General features: G+C 37.8%; 1 protein-coding gene across 1 annotated transcript in view; it reads left to right on the forward strand.

Annotated features, from left to right (window-relative positions):
- The window catches only part of CRY1 (cryptochrome circadian regulator 1), a 114,802-nt gene that overhangs the window by 82,674 nt on the left and 19,294 nt on the right, over window positions 1–12,834 (forward strand). Inside the window, exons 3-10 of the mRNA XM_039230437.1 lie at window positions 2,708–2,850; window positions 4,735–4,919; window positions 5,306–5,394; window positions 6,183–6,323; window positions 6,405–6,716; window positions 8,046–8,197; window positions 8,434–8,636; window positions 8,740–8,835. Of these exons, the coding sequence (XP_039086368.1) occupies window positions 2,708–2,850; window positions 4,735–4,919; window positions 5,306–5,394; window positions 6,183–6,323; window positions 6,405–6,716; window positions 8,046–8,197; window positions 8,434–8,636; window positions 8,740–8,835 (1,321 nt within the window). The remainder of the gene's footprint in view (window positions 1–2,707; window positions 2,851–4,734; window positions 4,920–5,305; window positions 5,395–6,182; window positions 6,324–6,404; window positions 6,717–8,045; window positions 8,198–8,433; window positions 8,637–8,739; window positions 8,836–12,834) is intronic.

Genomic DNA, 12,834 nt, shown 5'->3' on the forward strand with positions numbered 1-12,834 from the left:
TGGTTAAGCGTCTGACTTCGGCTCAGGTCATGATCTCACGGTTTGTGGGTTTGAGCCCCTCTTCAAGGCTCTGTGCTGACAGCTGAGAGCCTGGAGCCTGCTTCGAATTCTGTGTCTCGTTCTCTCCCTGCCTCTCCCCCACTTGTGTTCTGCCTCTTTCTGTCTCTTAAAAATAAATGTAAAAAAAAAAAAAAAAATTTTTTTTTTTTTTTAAATCATAGCGGGATGCCCTGGGTGACTCAGTCCGTTAAGTGTCTGACTCTTGATTTCAGCTCAGGTCATGATATCATGGTTTGTGGGATTGAGCCCCGTGTTGGGTTCAGCACTGACAGGATGGAGCTTGCTTGGGATTCTCTCTTTCCCTCTCTCTCTGCTCCTTTCCCTCTCATGTTCTCTCTCTCTCTCAAAATAAATAAACAAACACTTAAAAAATCATAGAATTGCAAACTACTACTTAGGAAAAAAAGTTGTAACACACATGGCAGAGAAAGGTTGCTATCATTAAAATATAAGGAGCTCTTATAGATCCTTTTATTCATTGCTATAGAAAACCAAACAAACATAAGCTGCAACTCACAAAAGAAGAAATATACAAATGGCTAGTAATAATGGCTACCATTTATTGAGGACTTACTGTATACTATGTCCTTAACAATTTACCTGCATTATCTCATGTAAACAGTAACAGTGGTTTTTTTTTTTTCATTTCATCGTAGCAAATACTTATTATATGCTAACTACTCTTTAAGCATATTACTTAAATTCTACCTATTTTATAAATGACAAAGCAGGCAGGAAGAGGTTAGCCATTTGTGCAAATAGTTGAGCCAGTCTTTGAAATCAGGAGGTCTGACTTTAGATCCTATGTGGGTTTTTATTTTTTTAACGTTTATTTTATTTTTGAGAGAGTGTGTGCATGTGTGAGGGAGTGACGGGGCCGGGGGGTGGGGGGGAAGACAGAGGATCCAAAATCCAGCTCTGTGCTGATAGCAGAGAACTTGATGAGGGCTCAAACCCCCCAACTCCCCAACCGTGAGATCATGACCCAAGCTGAAGTTGGAAGCTTTACCTACTGAGCCATCCAGGTACCCTTAGATCCTGGGTTTATACTTCTTGTCTATAAAACAAAGAAATATAATACTTTCTTACGATTATTTTAATTTTATTAAAAAAATTTTTAATGTTTTATTTATTTCTGAGAGAGAGAGAGAGAGAGACAGCGTGAGCAGGGGAGGGTCAGAGAGAGAGAGAGACCCAGAATCTGAAACAGGCTCCGGGCTCTGAGCTAACTGACAGCACAGAGCCCAACGCGGGACTCGAACCCATGAACCGTGAGGTCATGATCTGAGCTGAAGCCAGATGCTTAACTGACTGAGCCACCCTGGCTCCCCTAATTTTATTTTTAAATTTCAAAAACAGTATGTGATTTTACTAACAAGTGTGAACCATGCAACAGTGTGTAAAATAAAAAATAATCACCTTATTTGCAGTCCTAAATTCTACTTTTCAAAGGTAACAGCTTTTGACAGCTTGGTATGCATTCTTCAAGACTTTGAAGAAAGGAAAATTTTTTAAATGAGATATTTTTTCCTTTGTCTTCCACTTGTATGTGTTAGTGTTTTTTAAAAAACCTTTAATACATGCTATTGGCAAGTGTACAGGGAGCAACTTCAGTGTACTACTGATGAGAGTGTAAATTGGTACGCTGTATCTGGTGGAAAATTTGGCAGTGTCTATCAAAATTTTAAATGTGCCTATCTTACCCATTCGTTGTTTTTCAAGGAAGTATTTCTAAGAAAATAGGACAAATGCCCCAAAATGTTGAAGATGCATGCATAAAGATAAGGATATACACTGCGTGGTTTATGGTAGCATTTTTTTTTTAAAATCCCACTGTTGGAAACAGCCCTTGTGTAAATTGCACAGGTTTGGAAAATTAGTTTGTTACTATATAATTAGTCAAGTGAATGGTAGAATTGCTGTTGATATTTTTTTTTCTCTTTGTAAGATATATCAGAGTGGATTTTAGAATTAAAAGCTACTACCTCCTTGGGAAATCAATTACCTAAAGTCACAATCTCCATATTGAAAATCAGTATAAGGAGATGTATATAACTGATCAGTACAGCACCTGATAATAAATAGCTGGTATTATTATTACTATGTCTGTATCTCCACAATTAGCATTTTTTGGTAATCAGAAATAAAAGATTATAAAACAGAGTACTTACCATATTAACTATCAAAGGTTTGTGAAAGACCAATTCTTAGAATCAACAGACATAAATTCAGGTATTCTGGCTCTTTGAGAACTTGGACAAGTCCCTAAAATTTTAAAATAACCCTATCTGCCAAATGGAGATATCAGCCAAAGTGCTAAACTGAGGGTTATTTTGAGGAAGAAATGTAAATTATTTGAAAAGTAAAGTGCTATAGAAACATTTAGTATAGGAAGCTGGTTTTAAGCATATTAGTAGATTGTCTAATGCCTAGTACGATGCCTGAAATCTAATGAGTGTACATTTCTTGACATACTTTTGAATTTATAAATTGTGTAGTTTCTTCCTGCATATTCAAAGTTTGATTTATGTATAATCATTTCATATGTAGAGTTTGAGCTTTTCACTTTTTCCAGAATGTGTTGTTGCAATAGAAAAGAATAATTATTAAAATTTGTGTACATTTTTGTCCCTTTTTCTTATTTTAGGAATGGAACATAACTAAACTTTCAATTGAATATGATTCTGAGCCCTTTGGAAAGGAACGAGATGCAGCTATTAAGAAACTGGCTACTGAAGCTGGAGTAGAAGTTATTGTACGAATTTCACATACATTATATGACCTGGACAAGTAAGTTTTTCTTTTTTTTATTCTCTTAAAATACACATAACATAAAACTTGTTATCTCAACCATTTTTAAGCATACAGTTCAGTGGTATTAAGTATATGGACCAGTAAGTTTTAACCTATGGGACTTAAGTTTATGAAATGGAAATAACAACATCTACTAGTAGAATTGTGGGAGAATTAAATGAATATATGGTAAGTCCTTAGCCTTTTAACTACTGTGGTTTTTTAATTTAATCAATGACAGATGCCAAAATTACAGGCATAGTTAGTGCATAAGATAAAAATACTCAGAATTTCAGTTTCAAAACTATTATGAGTATCACAATTTTTCTTGACCATTCTAAATCAACATGATAAATCACACCAATAAGAGAAAGGATGAAAACCATATGATCATTTCAGTAAATGCAGAAAAAAGCATTTGACAAAGTACAACATCCATTCATAGTAAAAACCTTCTGAAAAGTAAGTCTAGAGGGAATATATCTCAAAATAATAAAGCCTTATATGAAAAACTCACAGCCAATGTTCTATTTAATGGTGAAAAACTGAGAGCTTTTCCCCTAAAGTCAGGAACAAGACAAGGATATCCACTCTCACCATTTTTATTCAACATAGTACTGGAATTCCTAGCCACAGCAGTTAGACAACATAAAGAAATAAAAGGTATTCGAATTGGTAAAGAAGAAGTAAAACTCTGACTATTTGCAGATGCCATGATACTGTATATAAAAATCCCTAAAGACTCCACCAAAAACTACTAGAAATGATAAATGAATTCAGTAAAGTCGCAGGATATAAAATCAGTGTGCAGAAATCTGTTGGATTCCTATACACCAAAAAAGACGAATGGAATTTGAGAAGACAAATGAGCATAGAGAAAAGAGAGAGAGAGAGAGGCAAACCAAGAAACAGACTCTCAACTCTAGAGAACAAACTGATGGTTACCAGAGGCGAGGTGGGTGGGCGGATGGGTGAAATAGGTGATGGGGATTAAGGAGGACACTTGTGATGAACCTTGGGTGTTGTATGGAAGTGTTGAATCCTAAAGTATACACCTCAAACTAATATAATAGTCTATGTTAACTAAGTGGAATTTAAGTGAAAAACTTTTTGAAAATGTACTATATTTGGATTAAGGAAACCTTGATTTTGCTATTTATTAAATAGTTTTGCAGCCTTGATTAACTTATTTAATTCTTTTGGTAGGCTCTAATTTCTCATCCATAAAATGAAGGAATTGGATTTTACAGTAATTCTTTATTAGGGCTAAATGCTAAGCAAATGGCCATAGTAAAAGAAAATAACTGGTTATTCCCAAATAGTGTCTAATTCAAACTAACATTGTCAATGCTAATTTTTCTTTTTAATATAACTTCACTGAGGCAATTAGTGATCAGAAGTAAATATAAAATGTACATGAGATACATATGCTGGAATTTTTAGCAAAGGCATGATGAGCACAATAAAAAATAGCAAGTGATTGTCACTACAGTAATACAGAATCCTAATTAATGAGACTTACTGCTCCTTGTTATCATATTGGTCTGGTTTAGTTTTAATGTTTTTATCTTTTCATATGTATTATTTTTATGTTATTGCCTTTAGGCTAATTTAGCCACTTGTTTTTTTCACTCATAGATGCTTAATGATACCCTTTGTCTTAAAGGTTTTATTATTTGCATACTGTATATTTTTGACAACTAGCAGATGTTTAAAAAATTGCGAGAATGATTTTTAGATTCATTAACTATTTTAGTAATTTCCTGGTCATATAAGAAGCTTACATCCACCTAGAAGTCTTAAGTAATAAATTTTATTTTCTGATTTTAAGCCTTTTCAGAACTTATCAATCAAATTGTTATTTTACTAATTTTGTATTAGGATCATAGAACTCAATGGCGGACAACCACCTCTTACTTATAAAAGATTCCAGACTCTCATCAGCAAAATGGAACCACTAGAGATACCTGTAGAGACAATTACTTCAGAAGTAATAGAAAAGTGCACAACTCCTCTGTCTGAGGACCATGATGAGAAATATGGAGTCCCTTCACTGGAAGAACTTGGTAGGTGTAAATGGTAATAAATATAGAGCTTAAGAGTTAATAAATCACTTGGAAAATCTCACTTCTAATTTGACATTTAAAGTATTTTGGATTTAAGAGGGAAAGAAAGAAAAAAATCTAAAAGAAACTTTTAAACTAAGAAATGATAAATCTGTACATTATTTATGTGTTCTATAAATGTGATCTTTCTGTTATCACCTTAAGATGTTCATCCTAAAGTGTAGAGACCATGATGTATCCTTACATATGAGGACCTATCCAGGGCCCTCAATTCCTATTTATGCTACTATCATAATTTTTCTGCAAAGTATTTTTTTTCCTACTTACTGTGGTTCAATAAAAATTATTTTAGTTCCAGAAGAATTTTTTTCTTTTTTTTCTTTTAGGTTTTGATACAGATGGCTTACCTTCTGCAGTATGGCCAGGCGGAGAAACCGAAGCACTTACACGTTTGGAAAGGCATTTGGAAAGAAAAGTATGATAATATAGATCATGCTTGTGTTTCCAAACTGACATCTAAAAAATAATTTCATTCTTTTTTAAAACCAAAAAATAGACTGTTGAACAAGAGGAATTGAGAGAAGTAGTTAAAATAGCACAGACCTAATTGTTTGAAAATTAACAACCATCTCTTCATTTAGATTTTTTTTTTTCCTCCTCTGCTGATTATTTCCTCTTTAGCTACTACCAATACTACCTCTTCTATTCTATCTGTGTAAGCTGGTATCTGATGACCATAACTTTGAAGCTAAGATAAAGTTCTTCTATTTCACCTTTACCTCAGTGTCAAGGAGACAGGTTGAAAGTGCTCTCAGCTTCGTGTTAGGAATTTGAAGGTAATTTATTTCATGAGTATGTGCTACACGAGGATGGCTAAAACAAAAAGAATGCTTACTTGTTTCCTGTTGCCTTTTTTGTTAAAACATGTTTGTGGCTGGGATAATAAAATATTATTCTCCAAGAAGTATATAACTTTTTAAAATTTTTGTTTTGGAGAGAGATTAGAGAGTGTGAGCAGGGGAGGGGCAGAGGGAAAAGCCGAGAGAGAATCTTAAGCAGGCTCCATGCCCGGCTCAATGTCCAAAGTGGGGTTCTATCTCAACCATGAGTGACCTGAGCAGAAATCAAGAGTTGGATGCTCAACCAACTGACCCACCCAGGCGCCCCAGAACTATGTAACTTTAAAGAAGTATATATCAGTTTTAAACACTCTTTAAAATGGAAAAGGTGCTCTTTAGCATAACTCTCTCTGTGTATTTTCAGGCTTGGGTGGCAAACTTTGAAAGACCACGAATGAATGCAAATTCACTGCTTGCTAGCCCTACTGGACTCAGTCCTTATCTTCGATTTGGTTGTTTGTCTTGTCGACTGTTTTACTTCAAACTAACAGATCTCTACAAAAAGGTACTATCTAAAACTGAAGCTTGATTTTCAGAATACTTTTAAAAAAATTGCTGATAATACTTTTTTGCATTTTAACCTTAGGTAAAGAAGAACAGTTCCCCTCCCCTTTCCCTCTATGGGCAACTGTTATGGCGTGAATTTTTCTATACAGCAGCAACAAATAATCCACGCTTTGATAAAATGGAAGGAAACCCCATCTGTGTTCAGATTCCTTGGGATAAGAATCCTGAGGCTTTAGCGAAATGGGCAGAAGGACGGACAGGATTTCCATGGATTGATGCCATCATGACACAGCTTCGTCAGGAGGGTTGGATTCACCATTTAGCCAGACATGCAGTTGCTTGCTTCCTGACCCGAGGTGATCTATGGATTAGTTGGGAAGAAGGAATGAAAGTAAGTATTCTGATAACTAATATAGTACAGTTTTATTTTGCAGGACTCTATACTTCATTAAACAATTCCTGTAAGTTGTCTTTAATGTAGATTCATTTATAGTCTAATTTTTTCAATGAGTAAGGAGTTTAAATCCCTGAAGAGGCACACTCTTGGAGAGCAGAATGGTATATAATCAGACAGGAAAAATGGTAAAAGCTGATCTGATTGACCTAAAGTCATTTCAGAGGCTGAACTAGCCTAGCGATCAAGGGGAACTATAAAGTTTAATAACACTCTGAACTTACTGGATTAACATATTTATAGGTGATGATTTCTCCTACAAAAAAGGATTCACCCAAAAATTCTTAGAAATAGTGAATTTATATCATAAAATTTAACTATGTATTATTTCACCTCACTTTAAAATCACAGCTTTTTAGTAAACTAGTGTGTAAAGTGAAACATACTGCATTCTATGACATCATCTTGTCGTTATATGTAATAGGATTTGTTTTACCTTCCTGCCTATATCATAAATTTCCTCTATCCAAGGACCATTTCTGATCCATTTAAAACATTTTTTTTAATGTTTGTTTATTTTTGAGAGACAGAGTGCAAGCCGGGAAGGGGCAGAGACAGGGAGGCACGGAATTTGAAGCAGGTTCCAGGCTCTGAGCTGTCACCATGAAGCCTGATGCGGGGCTCAAACTCAGGAACCATGAGATCATGATCTGAGCCAAAGTCAGATGCTCAACCAACTGAACCACTCAGGCTCCCCTTCTGATCCATTTTTTTGCATCTCCTATATTTCCTACTACAAAGCTGTACATGATGTAGACATATAGCACTTAATGAATTTATAAAAATTCGTTTTAATTTGGTCAAGGAATTCCAAATTTAAACTCTATAATGCTAGTGCATTTTTAAAGGTCATTTATATTTGACTACTCCCAATATGTAGGCCAGTGTACCAAGCTTCTAAAGTTTTGTTAGTGAGTTATATGGTAGCATCTTTGCTTTTGCAAAAATGTTTACTGCTTTTTTTCTTTCATTTTTTAATTTGAATCATTGACTTGAGTAATTAGTTTACCCTAGCCCCAATACCACTGCAAAGATTAGAAAAGTAAATTCTATTCAGAAATTCACTTATATTACTGATATTTTTCTTTCCCTGAAATAACTCATTATAGAACAGAACATTGACAAGGAGGCAGACTTTGGAATGTTTAATTTTACAGTTCTATACTAGATTTTCTTTGCCTTGATTTTTGATCTTCAGAGACCTGGAAAATGCTTGCTTTGAGAATTATGTGTGTATAAACTAATTGGTTACTGTTACTTCTGAAGGTATTTGAAGAATTATTGCTTGATGCAGATTGGAGCATAAATGCTGGAAGTTGGATGTGGCTGTCTTGTAGTTCCTTTTTCCAACAGTTTTTTCACTGCTATTGCCCTGTTGGTTTTGGTAGGAGAACAGATCCCAATGGAGACTATATCAGGTAAATCGAGGGTGATTATTTTTCAGTTTGGAATAACTAATCCAGGAAGAAATTTTTATGTTTAAGCAACACTTAAGATTTTCCCCACTCATCATGGGCAGCAGAGATGAGGAGATGGGTAAACAAATCCTTTAAATGGTATTAACTTGATTTTGGTCATCTATAGCTAATAATGAGTTTGTTATAATTTGCTTATAGTTCATTTTATTAATAATTTTTCTTCCTTCTCCCAAAAGGCGTTATTTGCCTGTCTTAAGAGGTTTCCCTGCAAAATATATCTATGATCCCTGGAATGCACCAGAAGGTATCCAAAAGGTAGCCAAATGTTTGATAGGAGTTAATTATCCTAAACCAATGGTGAACCATGCTGAGGCAAGCCGTTTGAATATTGAGAGGATGAAACAGATTTATCAGCAACTTTCACGATATAGAGGACTAGGTATGTCAGCAATTACCTTTTGTTTGTTTCTTTGGCAGATGTTTATGTGTACCTATCCTTGAATTTGATCTTCAGCATAATTTAGGAAATTTTTTCCCTTTAGGTCTTCTTGCATCAGTGCCTTCTAATCCTAATGGGAATGGAGGCCTCATGGGGTATTCTCCTGGAGAAAATATTCCAGGTTGTAGCAGCAGTGGAAGTAAGTGAAAAGGAATTTTCTACACTTAGTAACATAAAGAGATTAATAACCAAATATATTTTTATTGAATCCTCACTATGTTTTTAAAAAATCTATCTTTTGTAATCTATCTTTGTGTAGTAGGTTCTTTGTATGCATACATACATGTGTATATACCTTCACTCACACACACCGTCATTCCATTAGTGACATTGTAGAGATGAAAAACATCTTTAAACATAGTAGAATTTAGGTCAAGGTAAAAGATCTTGCAAACTGAATGAGGAGGGCAATTTTAAGGATAAAATGAAACTAAAATATCATGATTTTTTTTTTTAACTTTCTTTAGGTATGTATTAGCTAGAAGGTAATTAGTTAAGGTCAGGGGTCCTGGGACTGTGGTCAGAAGATTTATCATGCAGATGCATAGGGCCTCTAGTCCTTTTTGCACATGAGGTTTTCTTTAGTCTGTCTGTAGTGGTTTTCTTTTTTTTTTTTTTTTTAATGTTTTTTATTTATTTCTAGGAGAGAGAGAGAGAAAGAGACAGCGTGAGCAGGGGAGGGTCAGAGAGAGAGGGAGTCACAGACTGAAACAGGCTCCAGGCTCTGAGCTGGTAGTCAGCACAGAGCCTGACGCAGGGCTTGAACCCACGAACCGCGAGATCATGACCTAAGTGAAAGTCGGACGCTCAACCGACTAAACCACCCAGGCGCCCCTGTAGTGGTTTTCTGAATGGTATATGTTTAGTTGCCACATATATTCTTAATGTGTGACATTAATAATATCAAGAAGCCAGTATTCATTGGAAATTTTGAATCACTGTATTAATTTTCAGTTATACTAACCAAAAATAGCATGAGGCTAATTAATTTGATTAAAAACAAGGCAGCATTTGAAGAATGCTTATTTTTTCCCCAAAAAAGTCAGATGTTTAAAATTGATAATTAAGAATAAAACCTTTGGGGTACCTGGGTGGCTCAGTCAGTTTAGTGTTTGACTTCGGCTCAGATCATGATTTTGTGGTTTGTGAGTTTGAGCCTCACATTGGGCGCTGTGCTGACAGTTCAGAGCCTGCTTTAGATTCTGTGTCTACCCCTCTCTATGCCCCTCCTCTGCTTGCACTCTGTCTCTCCCTCTCTCTCTCAAAAATAAATATTAAAATATTTAAAAAATAAAACCTTTAAAAAATTAACCTTTCTGGGGCATTTGGGTGGCTTATTTGGTTAAGTGTCAGGCTCTTGATTTCATCTCAGGTCATGATCTCTGGTTTGTGAGTTTAAGCCCTGCATGGGGCTCTCTACTGGCAGTGTAGAGCCTGCTTAGGATGCTCTTGCTCTCGCTCTCTCTCCCCCCCTTCCTGCCTCTTTGCCCCTCTTGTGTACACTCTCTCTCTCAAAATAAATATATAAACTTAAAAAAAGATTGAAACTTTCTGATTCAGAAATGCCCTGCATCCTTTTGAGAGCATATACTTTATTCTCCAACAGTTAGATTAAGGAGAAAGGAACAAAGCCACTCACATTTTGACTACCTACTTTGTGCCTAGTACAAGAGGAGTTTGCCACATCCTCACAATAACCTGGAGAGGTGGTGGTGGAAATAGGTCAAGAAGGGTTAGGTAACTTAACCAAAATCTCACAGTTAGTAAGTAGTTGAGCTAAGCTTCATATCCAAGTCTGACTAGTCCGAAACTTACCACTGGGCCTCTCTTGCAACTGTAATGCCATATGTAGTGTTTATAAAATTAAGCATTTTTTTGTACTGGAATGTGTCTCACCTAGCAGTCTAGTAGCTACTAGTGATGGCAGTCTACTTCAGAAATGTTCTTTTCTGTCCTAGAATTTGAACTTCAACAAGGTGTCAATTCAGTTTTTCTGTCAGATCTCTTGTTAAGTTCACAGGCTGTTTCCTCTGCCCATACATGAGTTTGAGGGACAGAGTTCTGTGAAGCACTAAAATAACAGGCAGGTACCAGAAGGGTGGGAAGCAACAGGCTTTGAGGTGCCCAGCTGATCACTATCCAGTGATGGTATGTACTGCTTCTTGGTCCCCTCAAATCTGTATTCATTATTTGGAGTTATCTGCAAAAACAAATCACGGTATCGAGTTAAATTGGAATAATTTTGCTTTACAAATTTTGTACACGTATTTTATGATATAATGGAATTAATGAATCTTGAAAATACTCTAATCATATAAATAGTTGCCTGTAACTCACTTTGTATGTAGGTGTTGTGAGGCTTTGTAAATGAGAGGAAGGGAAACACAAATGAAAAAAGTGACAAGTTGTAAGATGCTGCTTTCACTTACAATAGGGGGAAAAAGACCTTTGAGAGCTGAAGGAGCTACAGAAATTCTCTTGGAGGATTGTGGGGTGGGGAGCATTGGGTAGGCCGATGAAGGACAGAGCACTGTGGACCTGGAAATGGGAGTGATTGTGGAGAGAGCCTGAGGATTTGGACTGTGCTGTTAAAGCAGTTCTCTCCTCCAGTTTCTGTCCCATTTGAAAGGATTAGAGACTAGGGGGGCAAGATGGCGGAGAAGTAAGGGGCTCCGTACTTACACTCGGGCCCATACATCACACGGAAAAGATCTGAAGCCATTGGAAACCTTACAAAACCTGAGAGATTGGGAGAAAAAGGACGCAGAATCCACAGAGAAAGCCTTCTAACGTGAGTGCGAACTGGGGAAGATAAAATCGGGCCGGTATCGGAGACTCCAGGGCCGGAGGCGATCCCCCTCTACCCTCTACGGGGAGTGAGAGGGGAAAAGGAGAGAGTCCGAAACAGAAAAACCTCCGCTCAGGGGGGAAAAACCTCCGCTCGGGGCATAGAAAGACCGTACTTGCCAAATACCTGCACGCCAGGTCCCCTCGCGCCAACTGGTCCCGGGGGGCTGAGCGCACAGACTGCTTCTCTGTGCCGGCTCCTGGCGGCTGGACTTCAGAGTGGCTGCCTGCCCTGCCGCCATTGTCCTCCCGGGTGGCTGGGGCCCCAGAAAGAGCCGCGCGCACTGACACCGGGTGTCCGCGCTCCTGGCTGGCTGGGACTCTAGAGGGAAAGCAAAGAGCTAGAAACTGGGAAATTTGCCTGTGAGTTCGTGTTTCGGGTGACGAGCCACAGAGGGACCTGGTTTTCCTCACTCCAGCAGGCTCTGCGCACCCGGCAGGCAAGCCCCTGCCCATGCTTGCCAGCCCGACCCAGAGAAGGAAGCAGCGATTCTGACGCCACCCCCAGAGCTCGGCAGGGGGCCTGGAATTGCCCCGAGGGGGTGCCTGGGAAGCTGTGTCTAAGGCAATTTCAGCGGGCGCACGGACTGGGATTTGGAGATTGGAACTGGCCTGAGTTGAAGAGAGCAACCAACTTCGGCTGCGCCCCCGGTACGGGGAGTTTACACGCCCAAAAAAGCGAGGTGCAGCGCTTGGTTCAAGAAGGGACTGGAGCACCATCACTCTCCTCCCCGCAACCACCAAGGCAGAGCTCCCGCCTGAGGCATTGGATCACGCCACGCCCATCCCTGCCTGAGAGCTGCCCTCCTCCCTTTTTTTTTTCTTTTTTTTCTTCTTCTTTCTCTTTTCTTTTTTCCCCAGAACACTGACCTGATTAACTCTGGTCGCCGGCTTGCTTAAACAATCACAACGAGTCCATTCTGTAAATGTAAATTCTACATCTACCGACATTTTCATCTCTTTCTCTCAGGAGTACTTAGACTATATAGTTTCTATGGATAATTCCAGCATCCTTCTCTCACCTATCCAACCATATTCTACCCTTTACCTCTTTGAAAAAAACTTCTTATCCCTTCTGCCTGTTCATTCTATTTCCAATTTTGCCTCATCCTCGCCCTGTCTTCTCTCTCTTTCTCTATGCTCTTCAAGCAGCACTGCATACACACGGCTATTTAACTGTAGCTGGGAAATCCAGTTATGTGCTTTAAACCATTCTTTGTCCATCGGTTTTCTTCTTTTTTCCTTTTCTTTTCCCTTTGTTGACCCCTTTTATGTATTTTATACTCCCTAT

The sequence above is a fragment of the Hyaena hyaena genome, unplaced genomic scaffold (genome assembly GCF_003009895.1).
Source record: "Hyaena hyaena isolate Hyena2069 unplaced genomic scaffold, ASM300989v1 scaffold_46, whole genome shotgun sequence".
NCBI lineage: Eukaryota > Metazoa > Chordata > Mammalia > Carnivora > Hyaenidae > Hyaena > Hyaena hyaena.